Source organism: Dama dama, chromosome 21 (assembly GCF_033118175.1).
Source record: "Dama dama isolate Ldn47 chromosome 21, ASM3311817v1, whole genome shotgun sequence".
Classification (NCBI taxonomy): Eukaryota; Metazoa; Chordata; class Mammalia; order Artiodactyla; family Cervidae; genus Dama; species Dama dama.
The window spans coordinates 4,309,155-4,326,670 of NC_083701.1; the positions used below are offsets into that span (position 1 = coordinate 4,309,155).

At 45.8% G+C, this 17,516-nt stretch overlaps 1 protein-coding gene and 1 non-coding gene across 5 annotated transcripts in view; one reads left to right on the forward strand and one right to left on the reverse strand.

The window, feature by feature from the left end:
• The window catches only part of TRAPPC9 (trafficking protein particle complex subunit 9), a 386,986-nt gene that overhangs the window by 10,597 nt on the left and 358,873 nt on the right, over nucleotides 1-17,516 (forward strand). For 3 of the 4 annotated variants that reach the window (XM_061123133.1, XM_061123135.1, XM_061123136.1), the window contains exons 3-5: nucleotides 4,868-5,013; nucleotides 7,811-7,939; nucleotides 15,882-15,908. In XM_061123133.1, coding sequence (XP_060979116.1) covers nucleotides 4,868-5,013; nucleotides 7,811-7,939; nucleotides 15,882-15,908 — 302 coding nt within the window. The remainder of the gene's footprint in view (nucleotides 1-4,867; nucleotides 5,014-7,810; nucleotides 7,940-15,881; nucleotides 15,909-17,516) is intronic. The other variant, XM_061123134.1, reaches the window with a different exon arrangement.
• On the reverse strand, nucleotides 2,479-2,585 carry LOC133042939 (U6 spliceosomal RNA). Its single transcript, XR_009689635.1, has one exon. It is a non-coding gene; the product is annotated as a U6 spliceosomal RNA (small nuclear RNA).

Below are 17,516 nucleotides of genomic sequence, written 5' to 3' on the forward strand. Positions count from 1 at the left end.
GAAGATGCCCTGGAGAAGAGAACGGCTACCCACTCCAGTATTCTGGCCTGGAGAATTCCATGGACTCTATGGTCCACGGGATCGCAAAGAGTCAGACACGACTGAGCAACTTTCACTTTCACTTTCTTTCTGCAGTGTTTGGGGTTTTAGTAGCAGCTGCCATTTACCCTTAGCGCCTGGGAGGTGGGTAAGCCTCTTAAGAAGTCGGAAGGGAAAGACATGGTCAGATGTGCATCTTAGGAAGATGCACTGGCAGCAGGTGGAGGAAGCTGGAGCTGGAGTGGCATGGGGGGCGGAGAAGGTGGGTCACATGCACCCTTGAGGTGGGGAGGAAGGCCTGGGGAGGTGCAGAGCCCCCGGCGGGTCCAGTGGACATGAGCAGCTCACACTGGGAGGAGGGGCTCCCTTGCGGAAGGATGGTTGGGTAGTTCTGGAATAGTCTTTCCCCTCAAAATAGATTTCAACCCAGATCTGTTAAGAACACTGATAGTTACTATGGAGGAAGCAGCTCTTTTTTGATCCTACTGTGGTGGATACAAAGATGAATAAGACTGTCTGTCCCGGAGGCTTGATACTTGTTAGGGGGAGTATGCCAGTTTAAAAGGGGAGAGGGGCGGGGGAGGGAAGCTAGGAAGGTTCTATGTCAGGCACTCCCCCGCCCCCATATGCCATTCATGCCACATGGATGCCATCCGAGGTGGGGGTGGCAGCCGCCTTTTGCAGAGCGTGGAGCATTCTCAGAGAGGTGAAGCCGTCAGCTCGGCATCACAGGGCTAGTGAATGCTGGAGTGGGATTCAGGCCTTTTCAGCCTGCAGGGTGTGTTCTCTCTCCTAATCGTTTCCTCCCTGTTGTAGGAGGGTCAGGTGGACCAGTTTGGAGCCTCTCAGAGAAAGCCTCAGACTTGCGGGCTGCAGGTCTGTCGCGCAGGCTCAGCCGTGTCTGACGGGTGGGCAGCTCCAGTGTACTTTGCGTTCCAGAGGCAGGTGTTGGTTGCGCTCCTCCGGTGATGATGTGCTTGCAAAGGACGCACATGTGCAGTCATCCTCCGGCCATTCTGAGTGTGCGGTGGAAACTGTTCAGGCCTCCTTTGATCAGCTTTCCTCAGCAAAACCTAACTCTTCTGCAGGGTAGGCTGGGGCTCTCTTTATGGAGCGAGGTTTTCATATCCAGGGTTAGCATAAAAGAGTTCAGATGGAGAAAACTGACGTTAACTATTGATGTTTAAATTTCGTAAGGCGAGACGCAGTGTCAGTTAATGGCCCGTGCAGCACCTGAAATCGAGTACAGAACTCTGCGTTTCTCATTAAGCTGTCCATGGACAGAGGAGCCTGGCAGGCTGCAGTCCACAAGGTCGCCCAGAGGCGGACACGACTAAAGCGACTTAGCATGCATTGTGTAGAGTTGTCTACTTTGCAACTTCAGCTCCACCAAAGGGGCGCCTGTCAGTGTGTTGATGTGATTGCATTTACACAGTGCACGTAATCTAAGCTTTTTCAGCCCCTAATATTCTAGTGCAGAATCATGGGCTGTAGCGGTCACTTAATTTTGCAAATGCTTGTAAAACTATGTAATACCAAAAGCAATAAGAGATTACCTTCATCAGAGTTCCTTTGGGTTTCAGTTACAAAGTGTGGTTGAGCAGCTCTGGTTTCCCTTTGAATATGTAGTTTCTTTGCAGGTAAATTGGACTTTGGATTAGAATGTACCATGAGCCATGTAAGTAGTACCCAGAGCACACAATAAGACACATTTTCTTCCTCCTTCTGATCAGAAGTAATGGGAATCATGTGGTGTGTACTTTAGTTGAGTCGTCCTTAGTGTTACGTGTGGTGTGTGTCTCCGTGGCGATGTTCATGGTGCTTCCCGAAAGGATGCATCTCCCTTTATCTGAGGAGGCCGGCAGCTCTGTGGCTCTGCTTTAGCCATGATTGATTTGAGGCCTTTATGACTTAGGGCTTATTGGGTTTTTATTAATTTTTCTATCAATCCTCTATTCCAGTTCCTTTAGCCCTAGTGTTTATAACTCATTAAGAATAAGGAAATAACATGAGTTGCTCTTTGAAGTGTTTAGAGCGTATTCACATTTTTGGCTAAGTTCTGTTGCTCCTGCCTTTAAAATTCACCATTAGTTTTAAAATTTGCGACAAATTACGACCTGTTTTGAACATTTGCATTTTGCATTAACTTTACATTTATTTGCTGCTGTGGCTTCACATTGCGTTTTTCTTTGTCACGCTGTTTGCTTGTATGTTTTGTTTTTCCATATCCATGAGCAGTGGTCACACAGTGTAACAGTGCTAAGAATGTATTTGTAAGAATTCTGAACTTCCATAGAGACTTAAAAAGAAAACAAACCTGACATCATTTTCAAATGATCCATGAAGAAAGAAAGGATCCATGTCTTTTTGGAAGGAGAATTTTATTTAATTTTTAAAATTTTTTAATTTTATTTTTTCACAATGAGCATTCCCATTCGTAAAAATATGGAACGCTTCACGAGTTTGCGTGTCATCCTTGCGCAGGGGCCATGCTAATCTTCTCTGTATCGTTCCAATTTTAGTATATGTGCTGCCGAAGTGAGCACTGGAAGGAGAATTTTAATGAGAAAGCTTATATTGTGAATTCTGCCAAAATTGGCTTAAAATATTTTGGTTGTCCACACCGTAGCTAACTAGAAAAAAAATAGAATTGTCTTAATTCCTTTATCTATTTCCTACTGTCTTTTCAAAGGATTATGAACAGGATTGCTCGTAATCTCGAGATGACCCAGTCTTGGGGCACACAGCATCTAAGACTGAAATAATTTGTGTCCATCTATGCTAGAATTTTATTTGTATGGCATTTTGGAGACTTCTCCCGAGTATTAGGATTCATTCTATTTTTATATAATTCAAAATATTTTATATTGTTGTGTTGCATCATATAACCTTTATGTGAAAAACCATAAGCATATTTAGATGACTTCTTTTTGTAAAAATCCTGTATTTTCAAAGCCAGCTCTTTCTGATCACAGTGATTGCACTGTTTATTTTTGAAACTGTCCTGGGCTATATTTTGCTACAGCAGACGTGCACCTTTGTAAGTTTGTATGGAGATGTAATAATTTACTTTGTTTAGAGAGGTGAGACAGGATGCTTTAAAGCAAATTTTAGTCTTAACAGGAAAGGAGTAAAGTCTCCTAAGAAAAAGTGTAATTCAGAATCTGTTGAGTCAGTATCGTGGTGGGATCTGTAAACCGCCACGTGTTAGGAGTCCACAGTCGTGTGAGTGGAGGAGGCGAGTGTGCCTTCGGAGGCTGCATCCTTTTCTGGTTAGAACAGGAGACACTACAGGGAATGGGCCACGCGCCGCCCTCCTTTGGGAGGGAGAGGCCCCGCAGGTGCAGAGGCTGGAGGCAGGGAAGGCTTCCTTGAGAAACTGAGTCAGAATGAGTCCTATGGCCAGTGGGAAGTAGCTTGGCAGAAGAGCCAGGCCCCTGGGGTCACTGGTGAGGCTGGGGAGGGCAGGGGTAGGGGAGGGGGGCTGGAACTGTACTGGGGAGCCTTGGAAGGCTTTGAAGTGGGGGGTGACCTAACCAGACGTATGCTTTGGGAAGGCCCCTCTGGGTTTGTGTGTGTGTGTGTGTGTGTGTGTGGGTGTGTAGCAGGATGGAGGTGAGGGTGCTCTGGGGGTGTGTGTGTGTGTGTGTGTGTGTGTAGCAGGATGGAGGTGAGGGTGCTCTGGGTGTGTGTGTGTGTGTGTGTGTAGCAGGATGGAGGTGAGGGTGCTCTGGGTGTGTGTGTGTGTGTGTGTGTGTGTGTGTGTGTGTGTGTGTGTGTGTAGCAGGATGGAGGTGAGGATGCTCCAGAGCGGGAGGGGCGTTGGAACACAGGAGAGGGCCGTTGAGGTGACCGGTGGGGGGCGATGTGGGTCTGCTGGGGGCTGGCGGGTGGTTTAGGTGCAGCGCCCCTCCTAGGCGGAGGCCTGTCGGCAGGGGCTGTCCTGGCAGAAAGGTGGGGATCAGGCTCACATTCCTCTTCTCTCCTTCTCTGCCTTATGTGATGATCTTAGTTCAACCAACGTTGGGAACAGAAAAGCTCCATTCCAAAGTTAGAGAGGACGGGATTTAAGTTTGTCCTGGGATCTGTACATTCATTTAGCCAGAAGCCTCACATCTTTTGGATTAACATAGGAGTTTTTAGTTCTTGATCAGATTGCTTTCTTGGTGAGAGGAAATTTAATATAGCTGCTGTTTTGCTCGAAAAGAAATCTTATCTTTAAAGAAATTTAATATTCAAAAGAACAGGAATATTTAAAATGATGAAGTGAGATATTGGTATGGTTTCTCTGGTTTCTGAGTTGATACGGAGTTAGAAGCTGTTGCATTATTTAGTAGCACATCCTTGCCAATATTTAAAGAGCTGTTAGCGAGTGTTCTGGGCCCCACCATTCAAAGCATCATTAAAGCTTGCTCTGAACTCGTGAAGATAAAGGTCTTGTTTGCAAAAGCCAAATAGTTGGCTTGTAATGTGCAGCACAGCTCTCTTTATAAAATAATAATAGGTTTGAAGTTAAGAAAGTGGAAGATAATTGATTTTTTTAAAAGGCCGAAACAAACTTTCTTGTGCTAATGTTATGATTGGAAAATTTGAAAAGAAAAAGCCTCCTCTAATATTATCCACATGAAATACATGTACTGTATTACATTTAGAAAATAACTTGGCTCATATACTGGCAATGATGGTGGCTGGCTTTCAACTGTAGAGCCTAAAGTTGCCTTCTTAGCATTTTTTGTAGTGAGAGAGTTGAATAGTGCTTAGCCAGCATGCTTTTGGGGCCTCATCCGGGCATTGGCAATGACACATTTCCATGCACCTTACCTTTCAGACATTACAAGAAGCGGTGCCAGGGGCGCATGCGGAAGCACGTGGGGGACTTGTGCCTGCAGGCCGGGATGCTGCAGGACTCCCTGGTCCACTACCACGTGGCGGTGGAGCTGCTCCGCTCCGTGAATGACTTCCTGTGGCTTGGAGGTGAGAGGACCTGGTGAAGACGACCACATACGCCGTGGTAGCAACTGATACGTGGAAAAAGAGAAAGCCTTGGGAAAATGGCTCTAAAAACATAGGGTGAGGGCGGGAAAGCTGTCCCCTGAGCTGGCTGCAGTGGGGAATCTTCGGGGTGACCGCCTCACCCTTTCCCACTCGCACCTGCATTTCCGTCCTGCTGAATCCAGGATGGAAGCTCTCCCTAAGATGCACTGAACTTCCTTGTTGCTTTGTTTTTTTTGCTTTCTATTTATTTATTTTTTAAAGCTTCCTTGGTGGCTCAGTGGTAAAGAGTCCTCCTGCCAGTTTAGGAGATGCAGGAGACGTGGGTTCGATCCCTGGGTCGGGAAGATCCCCTGGAGAAGGAAGTGGCAACCCACTCCAGTCTTCTTGCCTGGAGAATCCAGACAGAGGAGTCTGGTGGGCTACAGTCCATTGGGTCGCAAAGAGTCAGACACGACTGAGCGACTAAACAACAATTTTTTAAAGCACATCTTGCCCTCTGCTTAGAATGCCACTCCCCACGTTAGTCACTTCTTACATTCATTCTTCAAAACCTCATCCGTAGGTCAGCTGATGACTGGATGAACAAAATGTGGTGCATGCATATAGTGGAACACTGTTCAGACATAAACACTGGTGAGATAGTGATACCACCACCACAAGGACAAACCCTGATAACATCATGTCAAGTAAAACGAGCCATACACAAAAGGCCGCCTAGTGTGTGACTCTGATGATCTGAAACGCCTGCACAGGCAGACCTGAGGCTGAGAGCAGATGACTGGTTGTCTGGGCTGGGAGATGGCGACGTGGGGGAAGGGGGAGATGGGGATGGGGAGGGTCTGCTGATGGGAGTGGGCTTTCTCTGCAGGAGATGGAAGGGTTCTGGGATTAGACAGTGGCAAGGGTTGCACAGCAGTGAACGCACAAAACTGCTGAATCGTATACTTTTGACTGGGTGAATTATATCTCAACTAAAAAAACTTAAAAAAAAGCTGCTTCAAAGGACAGCCTCTTCTGACCCCTCCACGCAGTGGGTGCAGTGGGTCTTGTACAGAATCCCGTCTGCACGGGCTTTACTTTCCATGCTGGGGCTGCCTGTTAGCGTGTTTTTGTCCTTCAGGGACTGTCTCCTGCAGGCGGGAGTGGGAGGCGTGGTCTGTGTGTGCCTATCAGCGAGTGTGTTGTAGGTGTTCCGAAAATGCTTGTTAAATGAGTGCAGTGCCAGTGAGCCCTGAAATAGGGCTCTTTCCTGGAAGAGGCCGGCAGCTCAGTCAGAGGGCCCATCAGCCACTTACAGTAAATACAAGTCAGAAGGAAGCAGCGAAGTTCTTCAATACAAGATTAGCGGCGTCCCATAGGACACACTTGGAGAAGGAAATGGCAGCCCACTCCAACATTCTTGCCTGGAGAATCCCACGGGCGGAGGAGCCTGGTGGGCTACATACAGTCCATAGAATGGCACAGAGTTGGACACGACTGAGCAACAGACATAGAACACACTAAATGTAAATTTTAAAATGGACTTGGATTTTGTAATGTGGCTTCTTAAAGGAGACAGGGAAAGAGAAGGAGCAGATGGGAAAAGTGAGAAACTGGTAAAGGGCCAAGCAGGAGGGACGGCGGATGGGAGTCTTCCTGTCTTCTGAAGGAGAGGTCTGTACCGAGCCGTTCCGGGCTGGTGGGGCAGGGCTGCCGCCTAGGCACTTGCCCCCGGAGAACGCCACTGGGCCCTGTCCCACCTAGTGAGGACGGCCGGTCGGGTTCCGTGAAGGCGGTGTGAGTGGGAGACCCCAGCGCGGGTGGCCTTTTCATTCTGGGTCCCTCAGAAACACACAGGGGGCGGGGTCTCCCAGGGACCCCGGGACCTGTGATATCACAGCAGATCGACCACAGAAGCAGGTGTGAGAATCCAGCACACTTGTCTCCAATCAGACATTAAGGAATTTGTAAAAAATGCAAAACAGTGCCACCCTTCCAACATATAGTTTTTGTTCTGAAGCATAGTTATTGTTCATTGAAATTTAGCATGTAACGGGCTTGTTATCTTCTAAAATGTTTGAACACATAAATATTTAAATCTTCTTCCAGTTTTATTTTCAAACATGGTAAGTATCTGCAGTTGTAACCTGCACAAAAAAAGCATCCAGGAGTTCTGAGACCAAAACGTTTGAGAACCTCTGAGCTGCTGGATAAAGACGAACACTCCACAGGACTTGTGGGGCGGGTGGCCCAGCCCGAGGCTGCTGGGGTGTGACTTCCAGCAATGGAAGGTGGGCACGTCACAGCAGCCCCGCGGGGCTCCCTCTGAGGAGGAGACGGGCTGCCAGGGGTTTGCTTCAAATGGGTGGATGCTGTCAGGGTCAGTGATGCGGAGAGGTGTTCTTCTGGTCCTGCGGTGTGGTCCACTGGTACGGTTTCATGGATACTTTTGATGCGGGGCACTTTCCCGCTCCGCCCACCTGCAGTGTTGTCCTCCGGACTGACTGCTGGTGAAAGGAATGAATGAACGGCCTGTTTGGCTTGTGCTCAGCCCCTCAGCGAGACCTTGAGCATCATGAGAGCTTTCCGTGCTGCCAGCTTCGACCCAGACCCACCAGACACCACAGGGGCTCTGGTCCTGTTTGTAACGAAACCAGCCATCTGTAGGTTTGACCTGTGTTTTGGGGGAAAGCTGGCATTTTCCACGTCATCAAACTGCTCACATCATTCTTAGCGTAATTTTTGGCTAACGATGGGCTGCGAACTTTATTAACTGAGCCCTTTGTTTAATGCCCAGCTGCCCTGGAAGGGTTGTGTTCGGCCTCCGTCATCTATCACTACCCTGGTGGAACCGGCGGTAAAACTGGAGCTCGCAGGTTCCCGGGCAGTGTGCTTCCTGCAGAAGCGGCCAACAGACATCGACCAGGTGAGCTCCGCCCCTGCCCTTTGCTGGGCCCCGCGTCCTCAAGCAGGAGCAACTTACTGCAGTCCCCTCTGAGCGAAGGCTGCCTGCTCTTTGAATAAAGAGTAGAATCTGCTGAATCAGAAATCCTGCAGTGAGACCTTGTCTTCTGATCCTGTTAAAATACGTATTGATCTTAAGTCTTATCAAATGATATTAATGGATTGCAATGATGGGTTGATTTCTGGAACAGCCGCATGGAATTTCATGTAGACCGACTTTGAAGTTCTGTGTCTGGGTCCTTGTCATTGTTTCTGGGTATTTGGTGAAGGGAGTCCTTGATGTCAATTTTAACAGGTAGCTGAGGGACCAGGGGCTGTGTTTTTTTTTTTTTTTCTTCTGGTTGATGGAGTTCTCTGAATCAGTGACGTTTGATTTGCTGATGTTTTGTTAGCATCTAGAGAGAGTAAAAAATCTTTGGAGGAGCAGACCCACAGACGCTTGTTCTGTGAACTTGACCCTTTTGACTCTTAATGAATGAATTTGCCATAAACATTCAGGATATAGTTGTGCTACCTCACAGGTCACAAAGATAGTAACAGAATGCAGAGGTCAAGGCTATACATAAAACTAATAGATGTTTTTTGATCCATGAGATTTTTATAGATTTTTTTTAACCCTCAAAGAGAAAGCCCATGACAGTTGATGAGTATTGGAAGGGAAATGCCTTACATTTCTTTTTCGCCTCAGTTTCACCGTTTTCCCAGCAAAGACTGGGAGACCACCTTTATGAGTCAGTCTTTGTAGCCACTTGGTCTGAATTCTGTGTCAAACTGCTTAGATAAGGCTCTGATGGCTCTCGAAGATGTTTTATCATCCTTCAGCAAACCATTCTTAACGGGTCTAGTGGGGGCTCAGTCACTGGAGAGCAGGGTAAAGCAGGTGACGTGATGAAATCTGAGGTCTAGAAGGCCTCTGCTCCCCACTTCCCCGTGTTCTGGTTCTGACTGGGGATGCCTCTGGTCGGTGCTCACCACCTGTGTTTTTCCTGTGTTGTTACAACTGCGACAAGATTTCGGCATTTCAACCAGTAGCCCAGTGCTTAAATTTCCAACCCAGGGGACAGCCGACTTCTCTTCGCTGCAGAGAGTCTGCTCTCTCTGGCTGCTGCTGCTGCTAAGTTGCTTCAGTGGTGTCTGACTCTGTGCGACCCCATAGATGGCAGCCCACCAGGCTCCTCCACCCCTGGGTTTCTCTAGGAAGAGCACTGTCTCTGGGATGCCTTTTGTTTTATCCTTTCCCTGAGATTTGGAGAGAAAATGTGGTATGACTGTGCCACTCACATGACTAGTGAGATTCTGGAGACCTTTTAGGGTAATGTTTCAGTCTCTCCTGCTGAATAAAGGCAAAAAAATGTCTTAAACCTGAAAAGTGCTCTGTCTGCAGTAGAGAAAAGTCTTTATTTAGCTTTGTGTGGTGTGCAGCACTTGAGAACTTTTATTGTTGGAGGCAGTCCGAGGAGAAGATCACCCAGCGAGGCTCGGATGGGAGCAGAAAAGCCACGCTGCCCTTGTTTAGATGGGAGATGGTTTCACCACCTTTCAGGCAGTAAAGGGTCCAGAGCTGTGCACGCATTTGATATCATGAGCATATATGTCCGTGTTACTTCATCTTGGATACAAATTTCAAGATTAGTCAGTTTGTAGTGGTCGCCCCATCTCATACCAGGAGTTTACGGATCTACTCTTTGAGATGAAGATGAGACAGTCTGATTGTTTAGCATTTTTCCTTGAATTTCTGTCTCAGGTTCCTCCTTCACCAGCAAAGCAGCGAAAATACAGATGTCATTTAATGCCGATGTGACCTGGAGCCAGTTTAATCTCTGTGCCTCAGTTTCCCTACCTGTGAGATGGGGGAGATAATAGTTGTATTTCCCTCAGTGGGTCCTTGTGAAGGCTGAATGAGACACACATGGAAAGGACCTGCACAGTCCCAGCCAGTCCTGGATAAATGTTGGTGGCTGTTATTATCAATAGTATTATTGTTAATTGTCAAGTAGTTTTAAGACTTGGTGATATGAATCCATGAATAAAGTTAAAAGACTCTAGATATCTCAGATCTGCTTTATGTACTTTTCAAGATTTCACTTGAGAAAAGGGATTTTTTTCCCCCCTTAAAATTGAGTTTAGTTTCAAAATGCATTCTGTAGTCCCTCTTTTCACTTTAACTCTCCTTCCGTTGATTTTTTTTTTTTTTTAACAAAACTTCACTTTCTTGTATTCAGAGGTTAGAGGCCACTCATTGTTTTTCTGGAAACTTGTTCATGAACCTTTAAGCCTATAATTAATGGACAAAACTTGCTTTATTAAAAAATCAATAGGACATCATACAATCAATCCAAAAGGAAATGCTTATTGACTTACAAATATTCCTCCTTTTTGGACTAGCTTAAATTACTAACAGCAAGCATCATCACCCGTAATCACCAAAACAGCCAGGAAGCATTTGGCACCTCCCCCCAGCTAGGCTTTGCTAACTGCTTCCTTAGGTTTTACCCCATAGCAGGTATTTGAAGGTGGTTATCAATAACTCCTTTTTGCAGGCGAGGGACTGAGGTTTAAGCAGATGGGTAACTTGGTCTGAATCACACCGCTCTCAGGGGCAGGCTTGGGGCTGGAGCCAGGCCGGGGTGACCACCAGTGTGCGTCCTCAGTTGCTCTTCTAATCAGCCTCCCGTTGACTGGCTTCCCAAACTGCAGCGTGTTCATAAATGACCGGCTTTAGTGATCTCAGCCTGATGAGGCCTTCAAAGGAGAGATCCTGGTGAGAACACCAGACAGAGCGGCATAGATTAACATTGTATATTTTCGCAAATGTTTTATTTTCAGCTAATGACCTAAAAAGTTAGGATTTTTTTAACTCTATAAGCACGAAAAACAAAACATTGAAAGTGATTACAGTGCAAACGATAAGTGGGCTTTGAAAATGCAAACCTAAAAAAAAAAAAAAAAAAAAAAGAAAATGCAAACCTACCACTTGTTTTTCTCTAGTGAGCCTTGTTGAAAGGAAAAGTTATAAAGACTGAATTGGTTTTATGTAGTCTGTAGTATGGAAGAAAGGATTAAATCACTGAGTGTTGAGGGAAAGTTAAATTTTTATTGTTTTCTCTCCTTATGATGAATATGCAAGATGGTTTTTTTTTTAATGGCGTAAGTATATTTCCTCATTTGTGAAATTTGAAGAATGTTATTTACCTTGCCTGACTGAGTCAGATACCTTGTACTAAGCACCGAAGAGATGTTCAGTAAAAACTTGCTGTCACAATGACAGATAATTTAGAAGCATCAACTGAAATACTGATGCATATTCACTGTGTATATACTTTATATGAATGTGACTTAAAGTGACAAGGATTCAGTTACTTCTTTTTTTAGTGCAGTAGGAAGTTTTGATGAAATGAGCGCCTTCCTTTAGCTAGGGACTAGCTAAATTGTCGAAAGCTGAAGAACTTGAAGATTATTTGTATAGGACATACATTTTTTACAACTCATAATCCATATTGCTGTGTAATCATCCACTAGAACCTCTTAATTTGCTAGGAATTTGACCACAACCACTGACCCTTAGAAAAATCACTATTGATTACTTTGAGAGAATAAGCTTATTTCTTTGGTAGTTAAAATTCTGATTTTTTTCCTGTACCCTTAATCGGTTTTAAGTAATCAAAATGTTGATTTGACATCTGTCACTTTTCTTTTGTAGAGAGAATAAAAGTAGAGCTCATAGTGTTTTAATATATAAACAAATGTTTAATTTATTTCAACAAAATTGTATGATTTACAGTTAACCACTCTTTGGGAGTGGCTCGAATGGTAAACAATACAGAAGATCCAGGTTTGATCCTTGGGTCAGGAAGATCTCCTGGAGACAGGAATGGTAACCCCCTCCAGTCTTCTTGTCTGGAGAATTCCATGGACAGAGGATTCCGGTGGGTTATGGTCCATGGGGTCGCAGAGGGTCAGACATAACTGAGTGACTTTCACTACACTCCCGCTACTCTTTGGGAAATGTTCTGCCAGACACTTAGATGACCTGCTCGTGGAGGCGTGCAGACCCGCCTTTCGTGAGTGCAGAGCTGGCACAGCTAGTGCAGAGCCTGAGGATGTGCAGAGCTTCACCGCTGCCTGCTGGGGGGATGGCCTGGGTCTCAGTCTCCCCGATGTAAGATGAAGAGGCGGATTCCTCCTCCTTCTAAGATCAGTTTCCACGAGCCTGTGTCTTTTGTTTATGTTCAGGAATGTTAACAATTTCAGATTAAATACTGAATTCCATTCCCTCCCCTGAAGCAGAATTCAGTGTGTGCTAGTAGTATATAAGCTTTGAGTTATAGGCTCTGAGTTTCCTATTTTTGAAACCCTTTTATTAATCCTTTATTATACAGAAAGCCTTTCGGGCCATAGGGTGGCGCTGTTGCACCTTTAAAAAGTCTTCATTTTCCTGTTTGTGGACGATTTAACTGACAGTCCTTTAATTTGACTTTGTTTAGTGCTTCAGGATAGCACATTGTCCACTAAGTCTGGTTACCTGGAAGAATTATTCTAGTTATTTATACCTTATTTTTATTCTGTCATCTCAGTGTGAAAATTTCAGGCTTGCTGTGCAAACAATGGCGAAATTGGACTTTTCTTCCAATATTAGAAACCAGTGAGCCATGACTTTATAAAACAGAAGTGGTCCCTGGAGCACCTTAAAGCAGAAAAATGTGTTGAACTCCCTGAGTATCAAACCTGCTGCTGTGCATTAATCAGTGGGCTGTGATTTGGTTGGTGTAGGAGGGAGGGTGGTTTTTTGACTTGGGTTGAATTCACATGCTATCCCTTTAGCCATGCCAACTTGAGTCAGTTCTTTCTGAGTTTCCCCCTTGTGTGTAAAATAGAGATGCTACTGCCTGCTTTGTAGAATGGTGAGAACTAGAAGTTATGTGAAGTGTTTAGCATGGTGGTTATCTCCAAAGAGCACAAATCCTTAGCTCTTGTTTGGTATGAAGCCATCATTTTACAGTCGTTAGCAATTACGAAGGAATTAAAACAGGGAAAGCTGGTTTTATGATGAAAGATCCAATTAAGAAATGGGTAAAATATTTGAAGAGGGTCAGTAGTTCCTGTACTCATAATTTTGCAGCAACATTGGAATGAGGCCGCTATACAGTCACCCTGAACATTAAGCCGCACCATTTTTGGCTAATTAATTCATGTTGGGGCTCAGGTGGGCCCAGTAATTACACTCCTATTTTCTCCACCAGCCAACTGAGAGACAGGCAAAAGTGTAGAGGCTGGAGGAAATGTCCTCTTTTTACCGATAAGACCTCATTCTCCGTGCACTTCAGGGCTTCGGGGAAACGGGTGTCTTAATATTGTGTCCTGGAGCTGGAGAGGCCGCTCCAGGTCACAGCGGGCCCTTGTGAGGGGACCTGTCCCCGCTGTGCTCAGGGCTGTCACGTCATGGAGCTGAGCATCCTGGGCGCTTCCCGAGCAGGGCCAGCACCTGGGCTAGAAAGGTTTCCCGTGTCCCCCTTGTCTCCCAAACCCCCCCGAGCCCACTCCTCAGCCCGTTTGTGTGAGGAGGGCTGGCTGTGGGTTAGAGGTCAGGAGCGTGGAGGACGAAGCCCGTGGGGTCACAAAACAGTTGGTCACAACTGAGCACGCACGCATCATAGGCTCCGTTTGTGAGCACCTGAAGTGTGCTACATACTTTCTAAGCATCTTACAGGCACTGCTTTAATCCCGTAATCCTCACAACCATCAAGTGAGGTGGGTTTGATTATGATCCCAGTTTTACAGATGCGGGGCTTGAGGCACAGAGAGACAGGGTAAGTGATTTTGACCAAGGTCACAGAGCTGGCAAGCAGCAGAGCTGGGATTCAAACCCCGGCAGTCTGGCTCCAGGCTCTGAGTTCAGCCCGTCTGTGGATCTGTACATACACCTGTCCATCGGTCAGCCTGGAAACGGTGGGAAAGGGAGAGTTGCACAGGCGTTCACAGCTGTGTCTCAGCCAGGGTCCATGCATCGTGACCCTCATTTTTCGTGGTCTAAGCAGCAGGTCTGTTCGAGTTTGGTTAATCTGAAACCTGTCCATCGGAGGCGGATGATGTTGATAATATAACTTCTGAGCACACTAAGGTACCCATGGAGCCCTGGCTGGACGATGTCCTGTTTCTCATTGTGATTTCTTCAGACAGTGCCAATTATTATCTCCACACCCCCTCACACATGGACATGAGATGAGAAGCTTCTGAGTAGCCCAGAGTTGGCAGAGCCCACCAATCAGAAGACTGTCATGTACCTAGAAGTGGGTTTAATGAAAGGAAAGAGCTTCCAGGGAGTTCAGTTAAAGTCCAGCTGGTAGAAAGCAGTCCATTTTTTGTGGCTGAGCTTGTTCTTTGTTGTTTGAGAAGATCGGGTTAGATGAATTAGCTTAAAAGGCAGAAAAGGGTCATTTCAGGTGGTACATTCACACCAGTAAGAAGTGGTAGTTGACCGCCTGGGTGAGTCATGAGATAGAAAGATTTTTACAAACTTCATAAAACAGCCTGAAAAGCTCTGCAGTCTCAGTGCAGTTAGCATGGGACCCCCTTCATCCCTGGACGCCCTTAGGGGTTGAGTAATTGATGATTGTGATAATGACTCTGAGGCATCAAAAAAAAAAAGGTCTCCTATTTAAAGGATGTGGCACAGGATACTATATTTGACCAGAGTTTTCACTGAACAGGGCGTTTTTAGCACCATCTGGAAATCCCAAACTCCCCGAGGTTCCCTGCAGCCAGTACCCTCTTGGTGCAGACTTGGTGGCGCTTGTCGGGGGCCGTGATGAAGTAGCTTCCCTGGCTCCCCGTCCGTCCATCAGTCCGTCCGCCCCACAGCCTTTCTCATCCCCACCTGCCTTGTAGGGCTGCCCTGACAGTCACATGTGATGGTTGTCAGGAGTTGCGTTTGGTGTATAGTGTTAATGATGGAAAGCACCTGTTTCTTCTTATAATGGTGGCTTCTGGATTGCAGTGATTTTTAGTCTACATTTAAAAATAAAGATTGCAGTACACAAAGTCGCTCTTAAGTAGCATCCTGGGAGCTGTTCTCTGTGTGGACAGTTGAATACATGTGCTGTTTCAATACAACTGTGTTATTGGGACACAGCTTTGTGAATCTTGTTAATGTGTTTAAAAACTGTCAGAGCTGATGATCGGCAGAATTCTTGGATCCAAGTGCCTCTTACGGTGTGATTTGCCATCGTGAGAAATTGCATTCTACGGAGAAGGCTAACTGGGTCTCATTGATATTTGGATGATTCAGCAGATGATCGAGGCTTTCAAAGCCTTCTTGATAATTAATGAAGTTAACAGTTTTGTGTTGTAGACTGACTACAGAGCTACCTTCTAGAAATTGAAAATCCTCAACTTGTGAAGTGTCCAGTAATTCAGTGTGTGTGTGTTGAGTGTGTGTGTGTGTGTGTGTGTGTGTGTGTGAGTGTGATTTCAGGAAAGGAGAAATAAGTTCCATGTAGCCATCTGATACCTTTCTCCTTCAGACCAAGGTGTGGGCATTTATTTACACAAATAAATTGGTAGTTCACTTTGACTTCTGTCATTTGGCATATTTGTGGGAATAAGAAACTGTCGTACTTGTTTTAGAGGAGTCGGGGAGTATGAGCTTAGAAAGTGGGGCGGGAAGCAGACAGGGAGGCACGTTATGGTTTTTGCAGGGTATGAGAACCATTAGCTTTCCTTTTTTTCCTTCTAAAGCATAAAGACATTGAATTGTAACATACTGTTACTCAGAATTGTTTTTCTGATCAGACAGAAGTGTCTCAGATTTTTCAAGGCTATGCGAATTATGAAATGTGATTTAGTAGTTATCTTTAAAAGTGGTTTTGTTTTTCAGATAAAAGATCATAATCTGTTCTTTCTTCCAGGGGCCCAAGAAGTTCTCATTGACCCAGGTACATGATCTATGTGCTTAGTTTCTCTTGGTTATTTTTTTTAAGTGCTTGTTTCATGGTGGTGTGAATGAGTGGTTAAAGTTTCTGGATTGTGATCTTTGGAACGTGCTGATTTAAGTAACTTTAAATCAGAACAGTTACAAACGTGATCGCTGTTTGTTCCTTGTTTGATGGGGCACCCTATTGATTTATGTTGTCTGTCCAAGAGGGGAAGTCCTTCCTCCAGCATGGTTAAGTGAATGATTTGCAGTGTGCCTCTAAAATTCTCTGAATGCACTGAGCATGCCTGTCCAGTTAATTTTGAAGTCATGATTCTGCTCTGATTCTGTGGCTTACGCTTCTTTCTGTGAATTTGAACTCTCTGTTGCATTTCGTGTGTGTGCTAACAGGGAAAGACATTGTGCACTTTTTTTTTTTTTGCAGAGGTGGGTTTTCCTTTCCCCTCTTAATGTCTTCTTTAATTAATATAGCAAAAATCTCTTTTATTGCAGTGTGTGTTTCAAAATGAGATCTATTATTTTCTGGCTTAATTGGAAACAATGACAAAGAGTCATTAAAAAAAAAAAAAGAAAACCCTCCCATCCTTTGAAGGATAGAAATCAGGTGGTCATGCTTACATGTGCTTTGTGACCAACACACCTTCTTTCATCTCATTGTATATCTTGCTTCTGAGATGAAACTGCTTCAGGTTTGTAGCTTTTTGTTTTAATGTTTGTGTTGCCTTCTTCCTCTAGGCTGATGTTCCTGATGGAGTTTGTGGAAGTGTTTCTCTTCCTATGTGTAGGAATGAAATCAGTGTTAGATGTGTTGGTGTTCGACCAGTAGAAGTTATCAAGGCCACACCGGCTGATTTCGCCTGACGGGAAGTCCTGGATTCACTTGCAGGGGAACTGGGTGCTTGACTAAGTAGAAGGAGCTTAGAGATGTCAGAAAAATCAGTCACACGTTGAGATTAAAGGAAGAATGTAATATGTTTTACTTCTGCAACTTTCCAAGATAAGGTGGTATTGAGATGAAAGTGAGTCTTGAGTGGTGAGAGTAAAGTGGGGGTGTTTCTCTGGGCGCTGTTGTTCAGGCGCATGTCAGGATCGTGTGGGAGAGCTTGAAGCTGGCCCGAGAGCCGGGGTCTGGTGTCCCAGGGCGCCCTCCGTCATGGTTCCAGGCGAGAAGGACGCAGCCTGGGCCTCTCCTCCCCCAGGGAGAGCGAGGGGAGATTGAGATTCTGTACCCACCCCCCAGTCCTTTCATGCCCCGGGCCACTCCAGTTCACCAGGCGCCTTCTAGCCTCTGCTCGCAGGGCCTTTGTTCAGGGCTGGCTGCGCCAGCGTCTCCTGTCTCAGACATTAGGCTCGTCTCCTCTGCCCTCGGAACCCGTGTGGGTGGGAAGCCTGCTGGTGGGGAGCCGTGCGCTCCACCTCTGCCTCTCGACGACTGGTGTCCTCCCATTTGGCTCCATAGAAAACCCAGCCCGAAGCTAGATCACTGCCTTTTAATCTTTGAACTTTCAGGGAATGAGTTACGTGAAGCAGACTGTCTCAGGTTTTTGCTGCCCTCTTTCCGCACAGCATCTCAGGCTGGAAGGAGGAGTTGGACAGCCCCTGGCTGCTG